Source organism: Poecilia reticulata, chromosome 1 (assembly GCF_904066995.2).
Source record: "Poecilia reticulata chromosome 1, P_reticulata-male-v2, whole genome shotgun sequence".
NCBI classification, from domain to species: Eukaryota; Metazoa; Chordata; class Actinopteri; order Cyprinodontiformes; family Poeciliidae; genus Poecilia; species Poecilia reticulata.
Genome location: NC_088830.1, coordinates 32,475,770 through 32,498,814, shown reverse-complemented (window position 1 = coordinate 32,498,814; position 23,045 = coordinate 32,475,770). Strand labels below are relative to the sequence as shown.

Here is a 23,045-nt window from a genome sequence, read left to right as displayed (position 1 = left end):
GACCGTCTACATGTTCTGCGCTCTGGCGCTGGTCTGCGATGACTACTTCGTCCCTTCCCTGGAGAAGATCTGTGAGGTATGAGGCAGCAACACTTTGTCACACAGCTCCGATGTGGAAGAAAGTTTGTCACTTGTTAAAATAACTGAGAAACTCTGGATTTTTCTTTCTTAAATCTAAAGGAATTTGGACTAAATTTAGATTTAAGGCGATCTTGAGAGATAATTTTCCAGGTTTTCTACAGATTTCTAGAAATTAGTAAAAACACAGCTGAAGCCCTAAAAGAAAAATTTGAAAGATCTTTACAACTTCAGGGACAGACGGATCGGATGGACAGGTTTTTGATCAGCTGTGTCTCTTTGAAGATTAAAAACATCTCCATAGAAACCAGAAGATCAAATACATTCACCTCCTTTTTCTTTGGGTTTCCACCACCTGGTTTTCTCCGGCAGTGTCAGACTCATAAAACCCCGCACTGCTGCTCGTTGGCGCAGGTCTGAGCTCCTGTTAGATTTCATCAGAAGAGTTGAAGCTGCAGCTGCTTTTTCCCTAACGCTGCCTTTTGTCCTGTGTTCCCTCAGCGCCTCCATCTGAGCGAGGACGTGGCGGGAGCGACCTTCATGGCAGCTGGCAGCTCGGCTCCAGAGCTCTTCACCTCTATAATCGGTAACATCAGGGAGGTCCAAACCTCCATGGACCGCCACACACTCTGCAGCGTTTTCTGGCTTTAGCTCCACGTTAACCTCGTCTTACGTAACGAGATTCACTGATGGCGTCTGATGTGTCTGACTTAGAGACAAGCGACAAAGAGCTAAGAGTCCCTGACCTCGTGTTCAAAGAGATGAGTTCTTATGGTTTTTGGATGTTTATGGAGAATAGTTCTGGGAAATCTTTTGTCCCACTCATCGCTCCCAGCTTCATTCATTAAAGGATCGTCTGGACTTTGTGTCCCTAAAACCGGAGAGTCTAATCCACAAAGCCCTCGTCAAGTTAATAACATCTTTTCAGGCTCGTACTTTTGACCACATTTAAATGATTAAAAACTGTACACAACGCAGAACAACACTTAAAACTATTAAATCTTTCACTGAGTGACTCAATCTCACAGAAAAATGCAGTAAGATCCAGTGCTTGATTTGTTAATGAGTTAAATGTTAGACTTTAAAAGTTTTCCTGTAACTTTATTTCATATTTTAAGGAAGTTTATTTATAGATTTTTTACTCATGTTTCTACGGAAACCCTGAAGAACCAATTTTTAAAATCTGACTCAGTTTTCGACAACTTTAAAGGTCATCTGCACGCAAAAATAATTTCATCTATCCGTTTTCTTACGGCTGTTGGCGCCAACGAGCGAGAGGCGGGGTCACCCTGGACAGGTCGCCAGTCTGTCGCAGGGCAACACACAGACAGACAGGACAAACAACCACACACACACACACACACACACACACACACACACACGCACACACCTAGGGAGAATCTAGAGAGACCAATTAACCTGACAGTCATGTGTTTGGACTGTGGGAGGAAGCTGGAGTACCCAGAGAGAACCCACCATGCACACTATGCAGACTCCATGCAGAAAAACCCCAGGCTGGGAATCGAACCCAGAACCTTCTTGCTGCAAGGCAACAGCTCTACCAATGCGCCACTGTGCAGCCCACAAAAATAATTTTCTAGATTAAAACATTTTAAAGTTTTTTGGGTTCTTTTTGTCCTTGTGGAACTTTTTTTCTGAACGGGGAAATAACTAAGTGTGACGCACAAACACTGACCAGCTGTGCTTCTCCATGAATCCTGCTGCAGTCGTTCATGTTTCTGCCTCCTCAGGCGTGTTCATCACCAAAGGAGACGTCGGGGTCGGCACCATCGTGGGCTCCGCCGTCTTCAACATCCTGTGCATCATCGGCGTGTGTGGCTTCTTCGCTGGCCAGGTAGGTCCTCACTGCTGACCTGGTGGCGTTAGAAAAGGGGAGTTAAGAAAGATTCAGTCAGAGGTTGGATGTTTATATATTGCTGATGTGACCTTTTGAAGAGCTATAGCTTGAAATCAAAGACGGTGGCAGCAGTACAGTAGAAGAAAGAAATACTGCCACCTACAGGTGGTTTGGTTTGACTTTAGTGTAATAAAAGAATAAACAAAGTTAAGTACAAAGTAAATTTCTAAAACAAGCAAAGCAAACAAAAGAAGATCAGTAGCAAAGTATATTGATTCATTCAAACTCAACCAGTTCTGTGGAAAATTATGCATCTGTGTGAAAACATGCAGGATTCTGTTGATTATGAAACTTTGTGACTGATTTGATGAGATTTCTGGGAAGATTAACGACTATACAGAAAAATGAGCTCATTTCCAGATTGATAAGCGGTTAGTTACTCCTCTAAGGCCGACGTGTTTCTGCCCTGCCATTGTGTTCAAACACACCTGTTTGCTCCAGACAATCAAACCAACAAATCGTCTGCTGTTGCAGATTCTGTGGTCCTTTAGTTTCTGTAAAAGTCGGGATTTGTTCCACTTTGCTGCTGCGTTTCAGCTCAACTCTGATCATTTTAATACAGACGCCGTAAAGCTGCTTGCTTTTGATCATCTCAGGTTCCACATAATGAGGATCATGTTAATATTTTTGAAGTCCTGATGTATAAACATGTGGTATTGTAGGAGATTTTATCATTTTTTAGCACGACTACCTTCCGTGCATGAGAAGTTTGCCCGGAGCAGCTTCTCTCTGATGCCATCTGACGCGCCACTGATACGGAAATGAGTTGAGCTCAAGGATAAGCTCTCTGCTCTTAAAAGTATATCTGAACTGCAAGCAGTGATGCGACTGATTGCATGTTATGTAATTGTGCTGAGATAATGACCGTCTAACGGAGCAGGGACGGTTCGCTTCAGATCCAGGTCCGCTCTCCTCGCATGTCGTTTCTCTGCAGACTCTTCTGTGCAATAAAATGCAATGAAAGCACATTGAAGCTTTATTATTATTATTGTTCTTCCTCGACCTGTGATTTCCCAGCTGGGAGTGGAAGGTTCAAAATGTGATGTTTTCCCCTCCTCTGATTCGCTGTGTGGAAGATTTATCCTCTTCATTGTTTGCTCCTGTGTCCTGTTGGGCTGCAAAAGGTCAACAAACTCACCGGCACGCCGATGATTCAGAGCGGGTGGCTTTTACAGTGCCGGTGCTTTCGGAGGTCAACGTAAATCTCCAATATGTCATCAGGTGCAGGAACAGAGGAATCAAATACAAGAACATTTATTTTTGTAATTCCAGTTTGCACAATTATGTAGCCAATGGAAGCACAGCCAATGAGACACAGCCGGACAATTTAGGATGATTACAGGAGGGGATTCTGAGGCACCGTTTGTAAAGTTACTGTAAAGATGAACAGCAATAATTTGGGTTATTTAATCTTTAATCGGAGAACACAAAACTTAATGTCAGCATGTTGTTTATTCATTTATAAATGTCACTGTTTCAAACTAAATTTGAAGTTAGAAAGCTCATTGTTTAGTAAACTAGCTCCATATTTGGCATCATTTCAGCTTAATTCAGACAATGAGCCGTTTTAGCTCAGAGACGTTTATAACTGTGACATTTATGAATGAATGAATAAACTAGAGACAATATGACCCCCATTTTTCTCTCTAAGTTCTAAAACTAATTTTTTTGACCTGAACCATAATGTGATAAATTCTTTCTTTTTTCACAAATCTCTCCATAAACTGCTTTAAATCCAAACTTCACTTCGTTCCAGCGTTCTAACTCTCACCCTGTGCTGTTATATTGACACAGCCGTTTTAAAAATCAGAATTATAAATATAAGCTACTGAACATTAAACAGACAACACCCAGATCAAACCCAGACGTTGCTGCTGCGCTCACAGGAGGTTTTCCAAGAACTCGTCCATGTGCTTAGATTTCAAACCAAACATATTTTCTCTACTAGCCGTCAGGTGAGCTGGTGATCCTTCAGCATCGTCCGTTTCACGCCTGCTTTTACTCTGCAGTAACAATTCAACCTCAGGATGGGTCATGGTAACCAGATATAAGGGCTTCCTGAAACAAATGAGAAAAACAAATCATTCTCAAAATCTCAATGAACTTCTATATGTTTTAAATTTACAATAAATATCTGTTTTGTCATTTAAAGTTGGCTTGAGCTTGTTGAAAGTCTAAGAGTGAAACGTTTTAATGTGAATGAGCTGTAGGATTTCTCTGTAAGGCGTCTGGAACGTTCTCATCGCTGTGGTTTCTCTTTGCAGGCTGTGAAGCTGTCTCACTGGGCTCTGCTCAGAGATTCCATCTATTACACATTTTCCATCATAGCACTGATTGTGGTAAGATCTTTTTCTGTGGATTCTTGTAGACACACCTGGTTAATCTGGAAACATAGCAGCAGAACCTTTAGACCGTTCATTTCTGAAACTGGGATTACTGGGATTACTGGGATTACTGGGATTCTGTAATCTGAAGCAGGTTTGATGTTTTCACAGCTGGATTATAAAGGAAGCAATAGATACACTACAAACAAATATTTTGACTTGTCTCTAAAACGCTACATTGTTGTCCCTTTGTCTCCCCTGCTTAGTTCATCTATGATGAGAAGGTGTGCTGGTGCGTATCATCTTCACTCTGCAGCCACAATTACACTGACGGACGGTTTGTAAATGTCTAACTGTCATGTTTGCAGGTGGGAATCTCTTGTTCTGGTCCTCATGTATGCCGTCTACATCCTCATCATGAAGTGAGTGTCGTTAAAGCTGCAGCAGCTCCGTGAACTGATTTTTTATGGTAAATATTGGATCGTGTGTCGTGTTTTAGGTTTAACGGAAAGGCTCATCGGTACTTCAGCCGGAGGAAGAAAGGTTCTGGGAACCTGGCGAACGGGCTGACAGGAAGTACGGATCTGGAGGACAACGTCTCGTACGACGCAACGGCAGTTCTGCTGAAGAAAGGTACCAGAGTTGATCTGCAGAAGCTTTTCTGTCTACAACTTTTGAGGATTCCTAAAGTTTTATCACGTATAGCAGAGTAAATAATAATCTGTGTTCATGCTAGTTGTATCCCACCCAGAGAAATTAGCTACAGTTTATTGCAAATAAACAACACATTTCAAAAATTTTAATTTGAAAGAAAAAAAAAAGCATTTTGAAAAGGTAACTTTATTGTGAAAGTATCTTACAGTGTTGAACCTACATGTATGCAATTTGCTATTTTTACTGATTTTATTTTTTTAAATAATTTAAAGATTTTATTTTTCTTCTTTTCTTTTCAGATTAAATTTTTCAAATTAATTTGAGATTTCATTTTAATTATTATTTTTAAAGATTATTTAAAAATTTTACTTTTATTATTATTTTTCAGATTGATTTTATTTTATCAAAAGCAAAATTAAAACAATTTTTTAGAATTTTTTTCAGATTTTATTTTTAAAAAATAAAATAAATTAGACTTAGTGGAACAAATTGCAATGTAGAAACCTCGGCACTGACCAATAAAAATGCTGCTAAATGCGCTCCTCCCCTAAAAGTGTGGAACAAAATGTGTAAAACGTAAAAACAATTTGCTAAACTCAATTTCAAAACGTTTTCGGAAAAAATTGTAGTCTGAAAAAATTATTTGAAACCAGGATGCTCATCAACATAGAAAAAAATGATTATTATTGCAAACATTGTTCCCTCCAAATGTTTTATTTTTTGGTTAAGTTTTTTAAAGTTTCTTCTTGAAATGCATTTTCTTATTTCTATTATAAAAACATGTTGCAAACATATTGGAATAAATTTCTCTCCATACAGAAAGTACGGTAAACTGACTTGAAATAAGTGCCATAAATCAGGACCAGTTTATTCACCAGTTTTGTGCTACATGTTATAAAATCCAGCCATAATCTGCTGGAGGGATTATTTTTATGCTAGTTTTCATGAATTCAAACACTGTTTGTGTCCTTTGCAGCTAACTTCCACTGTCCGCCGTCGGTGCTGATGGTGGACGAGCTGCTGTCCGCGTACCCCCACCAGCTGACCTTCTCTGAGGCCGGCATGAGGATCATGATCACCAGTCACTTCTCCCCCAGGACTCGCCTCACCATGGCGTCCCGCATGCTCATCAACGAGGTAAGAAAGACGGCAGCCGAACTGCAATAAGGCAGGATCTGGGCAGGAGTCATGTATTGTCATCTGTGTTGACATTCCAGAGACAGAGGCTGATCAACACCACAGAGACTCGGGTTAACTGCATCACCAACGGCGACTCGGACTCCGCCACCCGAGGTCTGGGGAGGCGGGGCCTGGAGAACGGGATGGGCGGAGCTGAGCAGGGCTTCAACGGGAGGCTGCAGCGGCTGGAGTCAGGCAACGAGACGGAAAACGAGGACAACGAAAACAACGAGAACGACGAGGAAGGAGAGGGAGAAGAGGACAACGAAGGGCCGCTGGTGCCATTTAAAGTCCCAGGTACCAAGCTGGACCCAAATGACACTAACACAACCCCTGCCACAGAACAACAGTAAAGATAAATCACAACTTTACATGCGGGCTTTCTGCGTGTAGTTTTCATGTGCGGATCCTCGCCGGCTTCCTACCCCAGACCAAAAACATGACTGTCAGGTCAGTAGGTCTTTCATTCACTAACCCCAACTGTGTAATCCTCCAGCGGGTGTCTGTAACAAACTGAAGTGGCTGCTGATGTGGCCGCTGTCGCTGCTGCTCTTCTTCACCATCCCAAACTGCGCCAAACGGGGCTGGGAGCGATGGTTCATGGTCTCCTTCTTCACCGCCACCATCTGGATCGCTGGCCTCTCCTACATCATGGTCTGGATGGTGAGTTAATCCACGCAGAGCAGACCACCGACTCAACGTTAAACACGCAGACTCACTCAGACCGGCTGCTTTCCCGGTGTAATCTCAGCGTGTTGCACTGGTTTGAGGTCAGGGCTCTCAGGAACATTAAGGTCATCCTTCCCTGGGATGTTTCAAACATCTGGATGTTAATTTGATGATGTTTCTGCCACCGTTCTTCAGAGTCTTTGCAGTTTTCTTGGTCTGAAAACCTCAAACTTGTTTTCAGAAGACATTCGCCTCGTCCAGGTGGGAAGCTGTGAATTTCAGTCAAGCTTGAACGTGTTTGTTTTGAAGCAGGGGTTTCTTCCTTGGTTGGTGCCCTCCCAGTCCATGGTAATGGGAAACTGGCTGTTGAAAGTTTCCAGTGTATTGCAGGCTTGGTTATTGGGCTGTTCCTGAACATCTTAACCAATATTCTTTAATACGAGGCCATAAAATGTGGTTTAGATGATTGAAAATTGGACGTAATCTGGTCCAACTAGAAAATGATCCCAAACATTCATCAAAACTGGTTTTCAAATGGACAAATTGGGCTTCAGCGGCGGCTTTGCCAGAATACTGAGCTCAACCTTTCTGAGGTTTGTGGATAAACTTAACAGCCAAAGCCTTGCCAAGAAATGAACTCTGCTGATTCTGCCAAGAAGGGAATTGAAGGAAATATCCAGCCAGGATTATAACGCAGGACAAGTAAAGAAAGTCTGTCAGGAAGTTCTGATGAAGCTTTTATTCAGGAAATTATCAAACCTGCAGACCTGATGTATGACAGAGGAATAGGGACAGAATAAGAGATTTGCTTATAAATTACAAGAATAATGTGATAATATTAGTAGAACAAAGGCACAATATTACCAGAAAAAATATGAAAAATCATGAGAATGTTGTTTTTTAATGAGAGCAAAGCTTTGATAAAGTTACAAGATCTTTATTCTAGAATATTAGTTTATTCTCATATTACTATGATTTTATTTTTGTGTTATTCCAACTTTATTCTCATTTTATTATATCTTTATTCTCCCATAATTACTACTTTATCGTGTTTTATTGAAACTTTATTCTCAAAATGAAACAAAAGTAAATTCATCTCGGCGGACCTGCAGGCCGTTTCTCGGCAGCAGGGAGCAGAGAAACCCTGTGGAGGTCCTGAAAGTGATTTCCAGGTGACGTTCTCTGTGTTTCTGCTTCCAGGTGACTGTGATCGGCTTCACTCTCGGCATTCCTGATGTCATCATGGGAATCACCTTCCTGGCGGCCGGCACCAGCGTCCCAGACTGCATGGCCAGCGTGATCGTGGCCCGCCAAGGTAGGAACCCCTGAGGGCGCCGTGCTGCTCATCAACCAGCCCCAGGCTGTTGCTCTGCTGCCTGTTCTGTGTTTTCATTCCTGCTGCTGTTTCCCTCTGTGATGTGAATAAAACTGAAACTGAATGTCTCAGGTTTGGGAGACATGGCCATCTCCAACTCCATCGGCAGCAACGTGTTCGACATCCTGGTGGGTCTGGGGCTTCCCTGGGCGCTGCAGACGCTCTGCATCGACTACGGCTCCAACGTGAGTGTTTGTGGCCCAGAATCACACTGGATCGGATCAGAACAGATCAGGAGGAGTTTTCTTTAACATTCACGTTCATTCAAACCATTTTGTGTAACGTGTCTCCCCTCAGGTCCATCTGAACAGCAGAGGACTCATTTTCTCTGTAGGAATTTTACTCGCCTCAGTGTTTTTTACAGTAAGTCTGTTTTTCATTTTTATGCATTATTTTAGGAGAGCATTCCTTTTTTTTACTGACTAAGTTACAATTTTTAAATTTTTGCATAATATTATTTGCTGTCTCCAGGCTTTAGCTAAATTACAACCCCCAACATGAATGTCAAAAAGAATATAAAATAGTCTCAGGTTATTATGGAAATCCAGTTTTGCGCTAATTCATAACTGTGAGTTTATAGGAAATGTTCTGCTAGAATGGTAAAAATAAAAATAAAACGTTTGGAGTAAGAGACTTCTAACTCCCACCTGCAGATGGCAGCATTTGCTTCATATCTGCTAAACTGTTGCCTCGGCTTTACTTGGATATCAAGTGATAGTTTGTGATCGATGTGGCGAGCAGCGAAAAGTCATATTTACTGCACAAAGGACAGGGCAGAGCAGATATCGCAGAATTCCTTCGACATATTTCTAAACACAACAGAAACAATGGTTTTGATTACAAACACACACACACATAGACACACACACAACTCAGAGACCAATAGAATCAGGAGAAGTTGCAAGAACAAACCCAAACGTGCTTCTTGACAGGATGAGAAAAGTTCAGAAAAAATTTACAAAGGATGTCAAACAGCTTTTTTTCAGTGAAGCGTTAAAACATGTCAGCCTTCTTTAAATCCTCCATCTGCAGCTCCAACCACAGAAGAGCTAAAACACACAAGCACTGGGCCAGGAGGCCTTTCTATGAGAAAGAAAAAAACTACGACTAAACAAAGTTGAGACCTAAATTCTCCATCAGTGGATCCATTCAGAGAAGAGAGAAAAATGGACATTAAAGCTCTTTCCTGTTACTCCTCCAGGAAAGAAACTCAGAAACTGAGCCTGGAGTACTTTCTGTCAGGAAGGAAACCAACGGGAACACAAAGGGGATGGTTACAATAAGATGGTCTTATCACAGAGCGAGACGTTAGAAAAACTACAAGAAGATGGAAAGTTTGCTTTATGGTTGGAATAAAACACTTTTCAGTTTCTCTAATATGGTTAAATCTCTAATATGTGGTTAAAAATGAGCAAGAATCCAGGAGACATAAATGACACTACATATCAATATTTATGAACCCGATTCAGACATTGTTTCTCCAGATCTGTTTTTGGTTGAAGTTCTTGTGTCCCTCCGTCCTGCAGGTCCTCGGCGTCCATCTGAACAAATGGACTCTGGACTGGCGGCTGGGCCTGGCCTGCCTCGTCATGTACGCCATCTTCCTCTGCTTCTCCGTCCTCATCGAGTTCAACGTCTTCATCTTCGTCAACCTCCCCATGTGCAGAGACATCCACTGACCCCGCCCTCCCTCTGCCTCTTCCTCCTCATCCTCCTCTTCGTCATCGTCTGTTGGCTTGCGGAGGGAGAGAAACTCAACTTGGCTTCCGGTTTGTCGGCGCCTCGGAAACGAGTCCGACCTTTTCTTTGTCTAGGAAACCACAGCTTCGTTTGAAACGTCTTGAGGAAGACGCGGCAGGTTTGGGTTCGCTTCTGGAACCGGATTGGATGGCCAAAGATGGCGCCCCGGCGGCGGCGGAGATTGTTGCCAGTCGCGAACCAAACAGTTTTGGCTCAACTGAGCAGCATCATGGCGGAGAGTTAGGCGAGCAGCTCCTGTTACGCAAGAGAGGAATCAACTATTTTTAGCATTTTTACAAGTTTGGGTTTAAGCACAAAATTAAGGTATTTTTAAGTGGAATAGAGATTTCTCTGTATATATTTGAGGATTACATAGGTACTTATTTTAGCTGTTGAAACTGAGTCTTTTCTGCACAACCGAAGCAGCATTTAAGTGATATTTGGTGTTGCTTCAACATGTCCTCCGTTCCGTTGCATGCTGTTCGCCACAGCTGTCGCTTCGCACTCACAGAGAGAATCTACATGTTTAACACTTTTAATATAATGGCTGTTTTCTTCCATATCCAAGTAGATGTGGTTTTACCAAACCGACGAATGAAAGGGACCTACTCCAGCACTGTCACTTTAACGTAGAGAGATATATTTCTGTAAGAGCGGTCTGCGGTTTTCTGGAAGTGTGTACCTGCTGCCTGTAGACCTCCTGTTAGTCTTTTAGTTGTTGTTTAAAACCAAAAAGTATTTTTAGGGTAAGGGTCATAGATTGAGCGTGTGTGTGTGTGTGTGTGTGTGTGTGTGTGTGTGTGTGTGTGTGTGTGTGTGCGTGTGCGTGTGTGTGTGTGTGTGTGGATTTATTTATGAATTAACTTATTCAAAGATCATGTCTGAACAGCAGTGTCAGTGCTCACGGTGAACTCTGCGATGCGCCACACCTAATATTTAATCTAACTACTGATGTTGTTTTTACAGATCTTTATAATTTATAAGTTTTGTACAGTTTAGTTCAAACACATGAGACATTGCGGAGCATACTCCTCCTCCTCGCATTAAATTAGTGATGAACTGTGGCCGTAAAAGATTGGTTTGAGGAGAACAGGAAGTGATGGCATGCCAGCATTTCAGCTTTTACAGCGTATTATTCCTCCCGTCTCTTATATTTCAGACTTTAATGCTAGAGGCAGGAGCTAAGATGCATTAATGTTATATCAGCTTTAGGGTTTTTCTTATTTATTTTAACTTTTTTTGCTTCTCTGTTTCTCAGGGTGGAATAATGAGAGAACATTCAACTGCAATCATTTTTTAAAAGCAAAACCTGCAGTAATTTGAATATATTGTAGATTTTCACCAGTAATATTTAATCAAATATCTGCATAACTTTAGCTGAAGGTATGTGATTTTTCTGTATCTCGTAATGCAAAAAAGCATCAAACTAAACTGCAGTGGAAACACCATTTCGCATCACGAGTCACATGATCAACAACTGGATGTTTCCATTGATGCAAACCACGAAGAAGACGACAGGAAGTATTTGGAGGATCATGGCATTTAGGTTATATTCATGTTGACTTATAGCAATTATTCACTTGTGATCTTATTTGCTTTTCTTATCAAATGAAAACAGAAATTGCGTCCTTTTTGTCGTTAGCGGAATATTGACTAAGTTTTTGAGGCAAACGAAACCAAAAAAATAATTTAAAAACTACAATAGTTATTTGAATCTGAGAAAATAGGCAGAGTAACAAATCTCTCAACTAAATCTACAGTTTTCTATAATGTCGTTTCATTCTCGTTGTTTTGGGTATTGTGTTGAGCTTTTATGCTGCCAAAGAGAAAACCAGATGCCGCCATTCAGCAGTCATTCAACATGGTTATTTTCAAATTAAATTAACCTGAAGATTTAGGTTAATGTATGTATATATTTATGTATATGTGCATTTATCTATGTTGTCTTCAAAATTCACTGCAGTTTTTTGTTGTATAATTATGCCACCCTAGAGAAAAGCAAATAAATCGCCAAATGTCTAAAATGATACATTTATGCCCATGATGAAAACTGTTTAGAGAAAAATTAAAGATAATTTTTTACGGTATTACTTATGTTTCCGCATGTGTTTAAACTAAATATGGAAGTATTTGTTGTTATTTTTATGGGATTCAAACCGGAACCATCTGATGGATGTGCAGCTGCTCTCCCAGTACCCACCAGGGGGCGCCGCGGAGCATCTTTTCACATCCGCTGAAGCAGCTGGATTGGGTTCATTTTCCAACACGGAGACAAACAGATGCTTTTTTTGCATGCCTATATAACTATTAAAGTTACTTTGTGTGATTTTAACGCATTTCTGACACCAAGAAGGCACTGACTGCTTGGGTTACGCTGTACATATCGGGGGAGTTGCTACTTTAAATTCTTTAAACAGATTTCTTTAGAACATAGATCTGCAGAAGTTAGATCTGTTTATTATTGTTGTCAAAAGTCTTTTGGATAGTTTGTAAAAGATCCATTTTTGTTGACCTCTGGGAAGAACCAGAAGGAGAAGAAAATGCGCTCACAATAAATTGACTTACATAAACTAGAAGTGTCCAGTTTGACTTAATGCTTGATTTCTTCTTATCCTCCTTGTTATTTTTTTTGTTGTTTTTGTACCTTCTCAGACATTCTGTTGCTAAGCAGAAAATGGATAAACGTATCTATTGTCAGTGGAATAATGATTGTTACCTCTGAGTCAGTTCATCTCCATCCAGGATTATTGTGTGATGGCAGAAAGGAGCAGAAGACGGATCGATGAGTTAAGGTTAAGGAGACGTTCCTGTTTTACTGCTTATAGCTAAAGGAAGAAGTAAGTAAAACATATTCAGAATATAAAAAATCATAAACTTCATGGTAAACAAATGAAACATCCCAAGATGACTTAAAGCAATGCTTTTACTGGTCCATCAGTTCAACATACTTTATATGTCAAAAATCAAAAACCATATTTTGACACATTTTCAATTCAAAAACATTTTTGCTGCTAGATTACTGAATAAACAGATATATGAGCTCAAAAACAAAGATATTTATTGTTCTTAATTTGGCTTTTCAACTATCAGGTTGATGCAAAACAGTGGTGGGAAGTAACGAAGTACAAGTACTTCGTTACTGTACTTAAGTACAATTTTCGTGTATCTGTACTTTACTTAAGTAGCTTTAATAATGGATACTTTCTACTTTTACTCCACTACATTTTACAGTAAGTATCTGTACTTTCTACTTCACTACATTTCTACAAAACTGTCGTTACATCCAAGTCGCGTTGCGCTTTTTGTCCGTTAAAATGTGAAGTTCATTTAACGGAAAATGAAGTTCATTCATAAGGTGGCGCCGTAAAATCCAATCAATAACGTGACTTAGTGTCTGTTGTCACCCATCGGCTACACCTTTACGCGCACGCGGAGCTCCAGACATGCGCAGTGGTTTCCTCTGAGGTGGGGGACGATGTCTGTCTAATGTCAGTATTATAATAGCTGCATAAATCATAGATATGGCGACATGTAAAATCAGCAGCGCTTCGCTTTCACAGTCGGCGGGACTTCGTCCATCTTTTAGCGTCACTTGGAAGGAAAGCTTAAAGAAAGGTAAGATCTGTGGACGTGATGCTAGCTAAGCTAGCTGTACTGAGACACATGTTGCATCTGCGATGAAAAAAAGTTGTCACTCATGCGCTGAATTATTGTGTGGAGGTTTTGACTGAGGTGTCGCAAATATGGGACAACGCTGGTACCAAAGTGCAATATAATAATATGACATTGAGGAACGATCCGATTCTTCTGGACGGATCTTTACTGATTAAATTTATTTCAGATCTAAGTATTTAATATCTAGATGTTTTATGGAAACGTGGATCTTTCAGATCAATTTGAGAAGCAATTTTGATAGGTAAAAGTTCATTTTTTTGTGTCATGTAGCGCGGGGTGCTGGTCTTGACTTGGTCTTGACTTGGTGGTCTTGACTACAACTCTGCTACTGGCTCCTCGGCTGCATGTCTCTCCCCCACCCACCTTCTTTCCATCCCCTTTCTGTTGGATTTCTTTAAAAATAAAAGCCACTAGTGGCAAAAAAGTGAAGTTCATGCTTTGTTAGGACAGGAGACGAGATGTACTTTTACTTTTAATACTTAAGTATTTTTAAAAGCCAGTACTTTTTTACTTTTACTTAAGTACAAATGTTAATGTGGTACTTTTAGTTTTACTTGAATACATTTTTGTCTGTGTATTTATACTTTTACTTACATTTTTTTTAGTACTTTCTAAAAAAAAGTACTAAAAACACATTTTGCATCATTTTGCACTGATGCAAAATGATAAAGTCATTATCCATAAATTAAATGTGTTCCAGTGAAACTCATTTGTTGGACGCATTTTCAAAACGGACAACCTCTAAGCAGGTATTAATCAAACATTCACTCACTCAGGTTACAGTTGTGTATTAAATAGTTTTTCTTATTCATGTGATGTAATATTCTGATTTTAAATGTTTTTTTATTAGCTGTAAGAGGAAAATCATCATAATTAACAGAAATGAAGTCTGTCAAACATCCCTCTGTGTGTAATTGTTTCACTTAGTGGTAAAGTTTCTTAAATACATTTTTCTATAATATAATTTATTGGGGTTTTTCAGCTTCTAAGTGTTGGAAAATTAAGAGAGAAAGCGCAGTCTATGCACGCAGCCAGCAGGGGGCGACATGCGTGCCTGTCCTCTGTCTCCTCCTCCTCCTCCTGTCTCACCTCCTCTCTCTGACCCTCGGCTTGCCTTTGTGTTTGTTTCTAAACCATGGGACTGTCGGTGCTTTGAGTGGAGACCAGAGCCGGAACTGATGGTTTTCATCCTGCACAGCAGCGCAGAAGAAGAAGAAGAAGAGCAGGAAGTCAGAGAAGTTTCAGGTGAGTGGAATCTCTCTGCGTCTCTCAGCATTCAAACTGCGGTTTTCCTGCTTTTGTCTGAGCAGAATGGGTCATTTCCAGCCTGGAGCGAGTAAAATGTGTTGCATGTTTACTGGTCCACCAGGCAGGTCACTGAACTTTATCGCAACACTTTAAAGTTCAGCATAAAAAAGTTACTATTTTCTCCAATATCTCTCTAACACGCAGCGTTTGACTTCATGCTGAAGCAAATACAACTGCAAAGGTTTAAAAGTTGGTATAAAAGTTTCAAAATGCTTTTTACCTTCCAATTAACTTTCCCCTGTAAAGAGTTTATTTGAGAAATTTGCAAAAAATGCAGTAAAAATTCAAAGCTAACCCTTTAATAAAAAGTTTGAGAAATTCTGGAGATCAAGACTCAGAACTCAAAAACATCCCAGAGTTTTTCATTTCTTCACTCCACAGAGCTGCGTACTTTAGGTCAGTTTTGCACTATGAAACTAAACTTTTGTTTTCTTTGGACTCTCTTGTACCTTCGCTCCTCCTCTGGACTCTTACAACATCCCAGAAACAAAAATTGTTGATGAAAACTGCATTGTGTTGAATTGAATTTAACTTCTAAGTAATTTCTCTAAACAAAGCGTATTGTGTTTTATTGTTTGTTTAATATAGCAGTAAAAAATCCCCTCTAATCAAAGCCATTCTCTGCTCTGCTTGTTACTTTCACATGTTTGACCTTTCAATGAGCCAGATTCCAAGCTCTCCTGGATTTTTCCCGTTCCGACTGATTCCTGCTGACAAAGAGATGTTTTCCTGCAGAAACATGTCTGTACCTGACCGCCTGTCATCCTCTGCCACACCTTTATTAGACTCTAAACTTCCTCGATTTGCTCATTTTGAGCCTCTATGGAATCTGCTAAAGAGATTAGCTAAAGAGAAAAAACATTTGGCTGAAAGAGCTGCAGTTCCATCCTGCGATGGGGAAAGAGTCAGCGGAAAGGCATTTAAATAAGAAAAATAACTGAGCTTGTTGGTTTTTGGGTCATGAAGCTGATTAGTGTTTCTTTCAGGGTTTTTATGGCAGCTTTCCTCTGTTTTCCTGCTAAAGCTGCTTCTTTCTGGGACAGAACCGAAGTCTGCAGGTTTATGAAACGTGATTTCATTTTGGTCGGGAATCAGCAGCTCCAGTTACAGAAAACTGACCCTGTGGGGAATGTTGAACTCTGCAGACGAACATGGAATCAGGCCGTCTGTTTACGGTCAGTCTGCAGGTTTTCTACGGGTGTGTGGAGTCAAACGGGTCACTTTGTGTCTGGAGAATCATTTCTGCTAAGAGTTGTTCACATGTTTTGCATCATTATCCTAATAGAAAAAACAATGATCAACTATTTTCAGTTTTCAGTAAGAGGTAGAAATATTTTTATTCGAAAATATTTGCCTCTTTTCAAAGAGTTCTCTTCAAAGAGGCTTCCAGGTAAAGAAACAGGCCCACAGCATCATGGATCCTCCACCATAATCATCAATACACTAATGGTGGGCATTAATCATATCATATAGTTTATTATTTATGATAAATTTCTATTCATGAGCAGTATTTCTGTTTGTGGTGCAATAAACAAGCAATCATAACTATACATTTACTTAAAAATGAATGAATAAATAGTTAATTTTCATTGTTATTACAATAGTATCACTGAATATCATGATGAAACGTTGGAGTCCATATTGCTAACCCCACATATCCTCCACTGTTCCAGTTAAAGTCCAGTAAACTCATTATGTTTGACATTTTCATGGCAGAAAATGTACAGGTCCTCATGCTCAATTAGATTTTTATTTTTATTTATTTTTTGCTGAAATCTGATTTCTTTTTTGCGTGGTCGTTCATCTGAATAATCGGACGTCTGTGTGAATATTCTTTCTCTTTGGGGAATGATGGCAAACTTCTAAAACTCCTTGCTATGATCAGTTTATCCTGGCTGTAACTTTTCCCTCCTGTAGAAATGTTGCTTCACTGTGAAGTTGGGATTTGGATGTTGAAGGCCTTCAGCCACCAGCCAGTCTGTCTGTTTTCTCTTCCGTCAAGAGATGATTTTCATCTCCACTTTACCTAGTCGTTCTTCTTTTCTTCCATGTAAATGTGAACTAGATCAGGGCTCAACCTCATTCAGAGATTCTGAAGCAGATTTAAAGAAAAGTTGTTGACTAAAAAGGATCCAAGCCTTTTCTCAGCTGACCTTCAGTGTGGAAAGTTGTGTGGAGGGTGGTGCTGGTGCCTGACATAGTTTCCAACCATTATTTAGAGCAGAAGCGCCCTTATTGCATGAGCAGTGTGATTTGTAAGGTGATTTATTTTCAGTTTGCTATTATAAGAGCCTGAAAGCTGTGATTAGAGGTTGGAGTTGGTTAGCTTGCTGTTTGACGGACAGAAGATGCACAAACAAATGTTGGAAAACCCTCTTCTTGCATAAAACTGAGTGATCACATTCCTGAAGTGTTTTTTTCTTCCCAGTTTAAGCAACAGCTTCAGCTGGGCTCAGCAAGAACCAGTGACCCACATTCTGCTCTGCTCACTGACCCTTTCAGAGACCAGACCCTGTTTCCTGTGGATGCTCACACCCACAGCGTCATCTGGTTCGTTTCAGACCACTAACAGGACCCATGTGGGAGTTTTTTTATCTGCTGCAGGTTTATGCAGCTGTTCTGACAGCAGCAGGGAGCCAGATGACCTCAGTATGAAAAACAAGCACCACTTCAGGCTCTTCGCTGTTTAAACGTGCATTTATTGGATGTAATTTAATGCCAAAGTTGATGAACTGAACCATGAGGCAGGTGGGAGAATCTGGTTGATCGGTTTCAGAGTTTTTACACACTTTGGTGAATAAAGTCGTGTTTTACAGACATCCAGGCACAGCTGGCTGATGAAGCGCTTCACATTCCCATTGTGATGAACTTACCTGTTTTCAGAGCAAGACTCATTCCTGGAGAATGAAGGTTTAAGATGTTTCAATTGGACCAACAGATACTGAAGGTTTGTGTGAGAATAGCGACTTTCTAATGGTGGGACACGATTCAAATTTTTAAACAGGTTAATTGCAGGATCAATGATTAAATAGCCACAATTAGTCGCATTTTATTGACAAAATAAGCAACATTTTACATAAAAAAAACATTTCTGCTGCTAAATTATTTAATAAATACACATATGAGCTCAATAACAAATATATTTATTGTTTCTAATCAAACTGGTACAAAGTTCTATTATTGTTTCGGGAAGCCCTGCTCATTCATGGAGCCTCTTTAGAAATGTGGACGATGACATTAGCATTAGCAACATGTTTACCGTTGAGATGCTATTTTAGGCTTCAAAAGCTTTGCTGAGAGACTAACTCCTTTTAGTACAACCTGAACACATCACTAGTCTTTGCCAGTCTCAGATTGGTTTCTGAAGCACAAAATCCAGAGACGCAGCTTCATCGACCATCGCGGATGTCGCTTGTGCATCAGATTTACAGGTGTACCAGAAACAAACAAAAACAAAGGTTCCTTCCTGGAAATTTTGCAATTAATCTTGCTAAAATGAATTAATCTTGCTAAAAATGTTAATGCTTTATAATCAAGTCATTGACTTATAGCACTTACTCTTTGTGGACCAGAACCTGTCGTTAACTTTAGAGCAGTTCCTCATTCTGAGCATGTATGTAGCGACAGTGGAGAGGAAAATCTCCCCTTTAACAGGAAGAAACCTCCAGCAGAAGCAGAACCTTACTCTGTGTCTGCCACGACCGACTGGAGGTTTGAAAAGACAGAGCGGACACACAAACCCTGATCTAGGAGTCATTTCTATGTTAAACAGAACAAATGTTCAATATCTCCTTACTGGCTTCATAGAAGAAAAACAGGGCATGTGTATCGTGTAGAAAAGAATTTAAAACAGTTTTTTTTTTTTTTTTTTCATTTTTGGTAATTTGTGTACTGACACAACATGGCATCCACCCTGAGTTTAAGAGACTTTTAATGCAAACTGACTAACAGGTCAGAGTTTAACAAACAGAAAACTAGTTCCTGAAAACAGTCTTTCACTGAACTGAAACTGAGTCAAAAGCAATCAGAGACAAAACCTTTGATTAAGACCACTTTTAAAGATTACATCCACATTTTGGCAATTTGGAAGAAAAAATATAATGTATTAATAACATTTTGGGCAGCTTTGGAAATAAGTGGTGCTTTGTTAAGGTCATGTTTGCTTTTTGTGGCGACTTTTTGTCGCCACACTGTTTTCTGTTAGTGGAAATGAAACTGTCAGTGCAGACTGTCACTTCATGTCTGAAATGATGAGGAAACGGCAGCAGACAGCGTAGTAAATATCAGCTACTGTGAGTGGCATCAGTGGCTGCATCATAACTCATTGCTAATCTTAATTTGTCACTAGAATTTATTTTTATCTGAACAAAGAACTTTTTAACAGTTGAAGAGATTTTTATGCCTTTATGATTAATATTTAAAGAATTAAATAAGGCAGTTCAACTAGATAAAATAGCATGCAGGTAATTTAGCTCTTGTAAGTTTGATTGCAGTTCATTCTAATAGTTTTTATTTATTTGTAATTCTTCCCAGTCTCACTTACCGCTAAATGTAAAAAAAAAAAATCAGATTTAGACATCCAGAAAGACGCCTGTTTAGACATAATTTTAACCTGACACCTAAAAGTTCCCAAAAATCTGGTTGATTCTGAGATATCAAGAGAAAGAAGTTTGCAGACTGGTTTCTTCAGCTAGATGGTTCCACACCTGAGAATGAGTGGTGGTAGTTGGAGCCAGAGCTATTTGTCTTGGAACAAATGGTTGCTTAGTGCGTCAGCATGGACCAACATTGTTGGATCTTCTACAGCAACGAATCCTTGGATGTCAGCTACTCACTTTGAGCTCAAAAATGTGTGAAGTGCTTTAAAAAGAAAAAAACACCAGAGGCTCAAAAACATGTCTCAGAGTAAAACCAATCGATGAATCTTCACTTGGAACAAACAATCATTGTAACTTTACACCGTATAGGGTGCTCTCGCTGCATGACTGGGTCATTTTGTCACTTTATGGACAAGCGTTTCCAAAGAGTTCAGTTCTGTGCCTTCAAACAGCACAGCCTCTTGCTAGCCAAAGTCTCTGGGAGAGGAGCCATCACATGGGACTCATCATCCAATCAGAAGCAGCTTTTGGTGTTACTATGGTAATGAGTTGGCGTCTTAAGCTGTGTTCACGCTGCAGCCTGAAGTAACTTTGCCAAATCACACTTCCAAGTATGTGTTCTGCAGTGTGAGCGGGCAAACGACCTGAACGTGTCCCGCATGCGCAGTAGAGGGTGCAATAGCGTCAGCGTTCTCAATGTTTTGCCAACCGCCATAAAAAGAAGAAGTGCTCAGTGTTTGTGAAAGTAAACATGGATGCTAACAGTGAAGCATAGTTGTTGTCCAACCGGAGCAGCATATTAACAACTTAAACCCCCTTATAGTTCGCCATGGTTGTTGTTCTTCTTCTTGCTTGCGCATATCAGGACGCAGAATAGTGACATTTGTCGAGTATCAGTGACGTTCAGGTCAGATGAATGCGACCTGGACGGTAGGTCACATTTGTCTGGGTCGCATTCGAAAAGCATCCGGCCTGCGATGTTCAGACATGAAAAGATCGGATACAGGTCGCATTACGTTAAAATAACAAAACTCGGAATTGGGTCAATTCAGGCTGTATTAAATCTCACAGAACTTCCTTAATGTTAATGAATCTGAATTAAAATTAAATGCAGTTTGATAATATAATCATTTTGAAAATTGATGGTTAAAAATAAATTATGAGAAGATTTTATTGACCCCATCAGTAGAGCGAGAACCATTTCTCATTAGTTCAATTCTTTAGGATTTAGCGGCCTATCGGTTGCAATAATATTGCATTACGTGTTTTACGTGATGACGTAACATACACGCTCAGTATTTATTTTTTTAGAAAATATCCAAGATGGCGTCGCGGTAAAGTATGTTTACGTTTCACACACACAAAAAAACGGCACTATTAGGGCCAGCTGTAACATGTGCAGAGCTTTGCTTCACAATAAAAGGAGAAAATACCCAAAACATTCTGAAATAGTTGACCTCACAGCATGAAGCTGATTTGCATAAATGTAAAGCGTTTGATAAGTTGCTTAGTAACGGCGGCAACTTGAGGAAGGAGCTTCGCGCTCAGCGGCTTCTGCCATGAATGTCCCAGCAGGTAAAGTTAAACCTCTTCACGTCCTGGTTATTGTATTACTGGTGGCTCCGTATTGTATCAATAATCTGCATCTCATATTAACGTTTACAATCCCATTCAATGAATTAGATTATGGTTTGCGATCGAGCTCTCAGACTAAAATCACATTTTGAAATGAACAGGTGGCAAACATGTTTTTTTTTTATTAGGCCCACGATTCTCCATTAGGAATGTTTTTTATTGGTTTTGTTTTTATTAATCTTAAATATATTTTTAGCAAGAAATTATCGTCGTTAATATAAATAAAAGCTTTAAAACAACAGCCCATGTTGAATCAGGGTGATGTTTATTAGCTGAGTCACTGAAATACATGAACTTTTTATTTATATTCTGATTTATTGAATGAGAGTCTACAATTCTTGACAATTCTAATTGTCTGCACAGAAACTGCCGATGTGTGAAAAGTTGCATTTTATGTTAATATGTTCATTTGACAGAGAATTTCTTATTTTTTAAGACAGTTTTAATTTTCCTTTGAATCGAATGCAACATGGTGCATATTTTGAACTAAAGTTTATTTCCTTCATTTTTTGAGAATCAATTACAGAATCGATAAGTGAGATGAATAATGAAATTGATATAGCTAATTTCTTATCAATTCCCATCCATACCCGTCAATCAAAATGGCGGACAACGAGAAAGTCTGTCTGAGGCGAAGCTTATCAGATCAACAATCACATTAATCAGATTAATGATGATTTTATACAGAGCAAAACAAAAAACAGTCAGAAAATCATTTATTTTCCACTAATGGTTAAACTGGGATCCAGTGTCTAATCCATCGTTTGGTTCACGCTACATAAGTCGCTGCTTGTTCAACCACAAACTGTAAACTACAGTCAACTTTGGTTTTTAAAGTCCGTGGCACATAAATCAGTCTGAGTTTTAGTTGCAAATCGTGCAAAACCAAAACCCTGCAGACTTTAGTGGCACATTTATCATCTGTGCTTTCCTCCCTGCAGTCCACAGCTGAGTCTGTGGAGATGTTGCACACTTCCTGCCTGTGTTAGATGAAAGCATCTGTGTGGATCAGCGGACAAACGGAGCGACTCGTGAGCTCTGTGATCCTCTGCCAGGAAGGGAAGGGCTGCGGTAATGGCTTCAGTCTGGCTGCAGAGGGAATCAGACGCATCTCAAGGAGTCATTTATAAACATAATCACAGAGAAACAAACTGTAAAGGCAAAAAGATGTGAAAAGAAAATGTGTTATGTGTTGAAATGCATTTTGATGTCTGGTTCTGAAACCTTCGGTCTATGGTGGGGGGAGAATCAGCTGTGCTGGAATACAGTCTGAGATGGAAAATGAGTTTAAAGGACATGGGAGCAGAATGAGGGAATGAAGTGGCAGAAAATGTGAAGAAAAACAGAAACAGGTAACCGGACAGCAAGCAATTATCCTGGATTAGGTGGAAAAAGAGGCGGATGCTCCGAGAACACAATGAAGAAAAGTCTGTCATAATAAAGTCACCCGAGCTGGTGAGCAGCTTCATAGAGCCGACTGCGGCTGAAGCAGGAATTTCCTCAGGCTGCACCGCAGCTCAAAGCGTCTGAGCTGAAATGTTTCTGACCCACAGATCTCCATCTGCTCCGGGCTGGAACGGCCGCCGACAGGAAGACGACATGGACTCCGGCTCGCCACCAGGAAGCCCTTCCTGCGGCCTCACCAACCGGAGCAGCAGCTTCTTTAAGGTAAGGCCTGCATCAGAGCGGAGGGTACTTCCTGTCCCACAAAATGTTTGTTTTTCTAGGAAAATATGACTCAACACAGAGGCTGTCTGGGGTAAAACAGGAAAAGGGCTGTAAAATGGAGCCATTTCCCTTCTGAAGGAGTAAAATCAAAACCAGACAAATTTGGTTGATATCGATCAGTAGGGGGTTTCATTAGTGCCAAAAGTTTTTCGAATCAAGCTAAA

At 40.1% G+C, this 23,045-nt stretch overlaps 2 protein-coding genes across 7 annotated transcripts in view; both read left to right on the top strand.

Moving 5' to 3' along the window:
- LOC103472623 (sodium/potassium/calcium exchanger 3-like) overlaps positions 1–12,507 on the top strand; it is a 38,117-nt gene extending 25,610 nt beyond the window's left edge. Inside the window, exons 5-18 of the mRNA XM_008422391.3 lie at positions 2–76; positions 580–664; positions 1,830–1,933; positions 4,261–4,335; positions 4,587–4,612; positions 4,689–4,742; positions 4,820–4,953; positions 5,951–6,111; positions 6,192–6,450; positions 6,650–6,816; positions 8,023–8,137; positions 8,270–8,382; positions 8,495–8,560; positions 9,724–12,507. Coding sequence (XP_008420613.1) covers positions 2–76; positions 580–664; positions 1,830–1,933; positions 4,261–4,335; positions 4,587–4,612; positions 4,689–4,742; positions 4,820–4,953; positions 5,951–6,111; positions 6,192–6,450; positions 6,650–6,816; positions 8,023–8,137; positions 8,270–8,382; positions 8,495–8,560; positions 9,724–9,876 — 1,587 coding nt within the window. The 3' untranslated portion in view covers positions 9,877–12,507. The remainder of the gene's footprint in view (position 1; positions 77–579; positions 665–1,829; positions 1,934–4,260; positions 4,336–4,586; positions 4,613–4,688; positions 4,743–4,819; positions 4,954–5,950; positions 6,112–6,191; positions 6,451–6,649; positions 6,817–8,022; positions 8,138–8,269; positions 8,383–8,494; positions 8,561–9,723) is intronic.
- Positions 12,508–14,643: 2,136 nt separating this feature from the next.
- The window catches only part of LOC103472642 (ras and Rab interactor 2), a 35,017-nt gene continuing 26,615 nt past the window's right edge, over positions 14,644–23,045 (top strand). For 2 of the 6 annotated variants that reach the window (XM_017306786.2, XM_017306800.2), the window contains exons 1-2: positions 14,644–14,857; positions 22,707–22,821. In XM_017306786.2, the coding sequence (XP_017162275.1) occupies positions 14,659–14,857; positions 22,707–22,821 (314 nt within the window). In that variant the 5' untranslated portion in view covers positions 14,644–14,658. Of the gene's footprint in view, positions 14,858–20,836; positions 21,094–22,094; positions 22,609–22,706; positions 22,822–23,045 lie in introns of those variants that run through there. The other 4 variants (XM_008422416.3, XM_008422410.3, XM_017306796.2 and 1 more) reach the window with 4 other exon arrangements.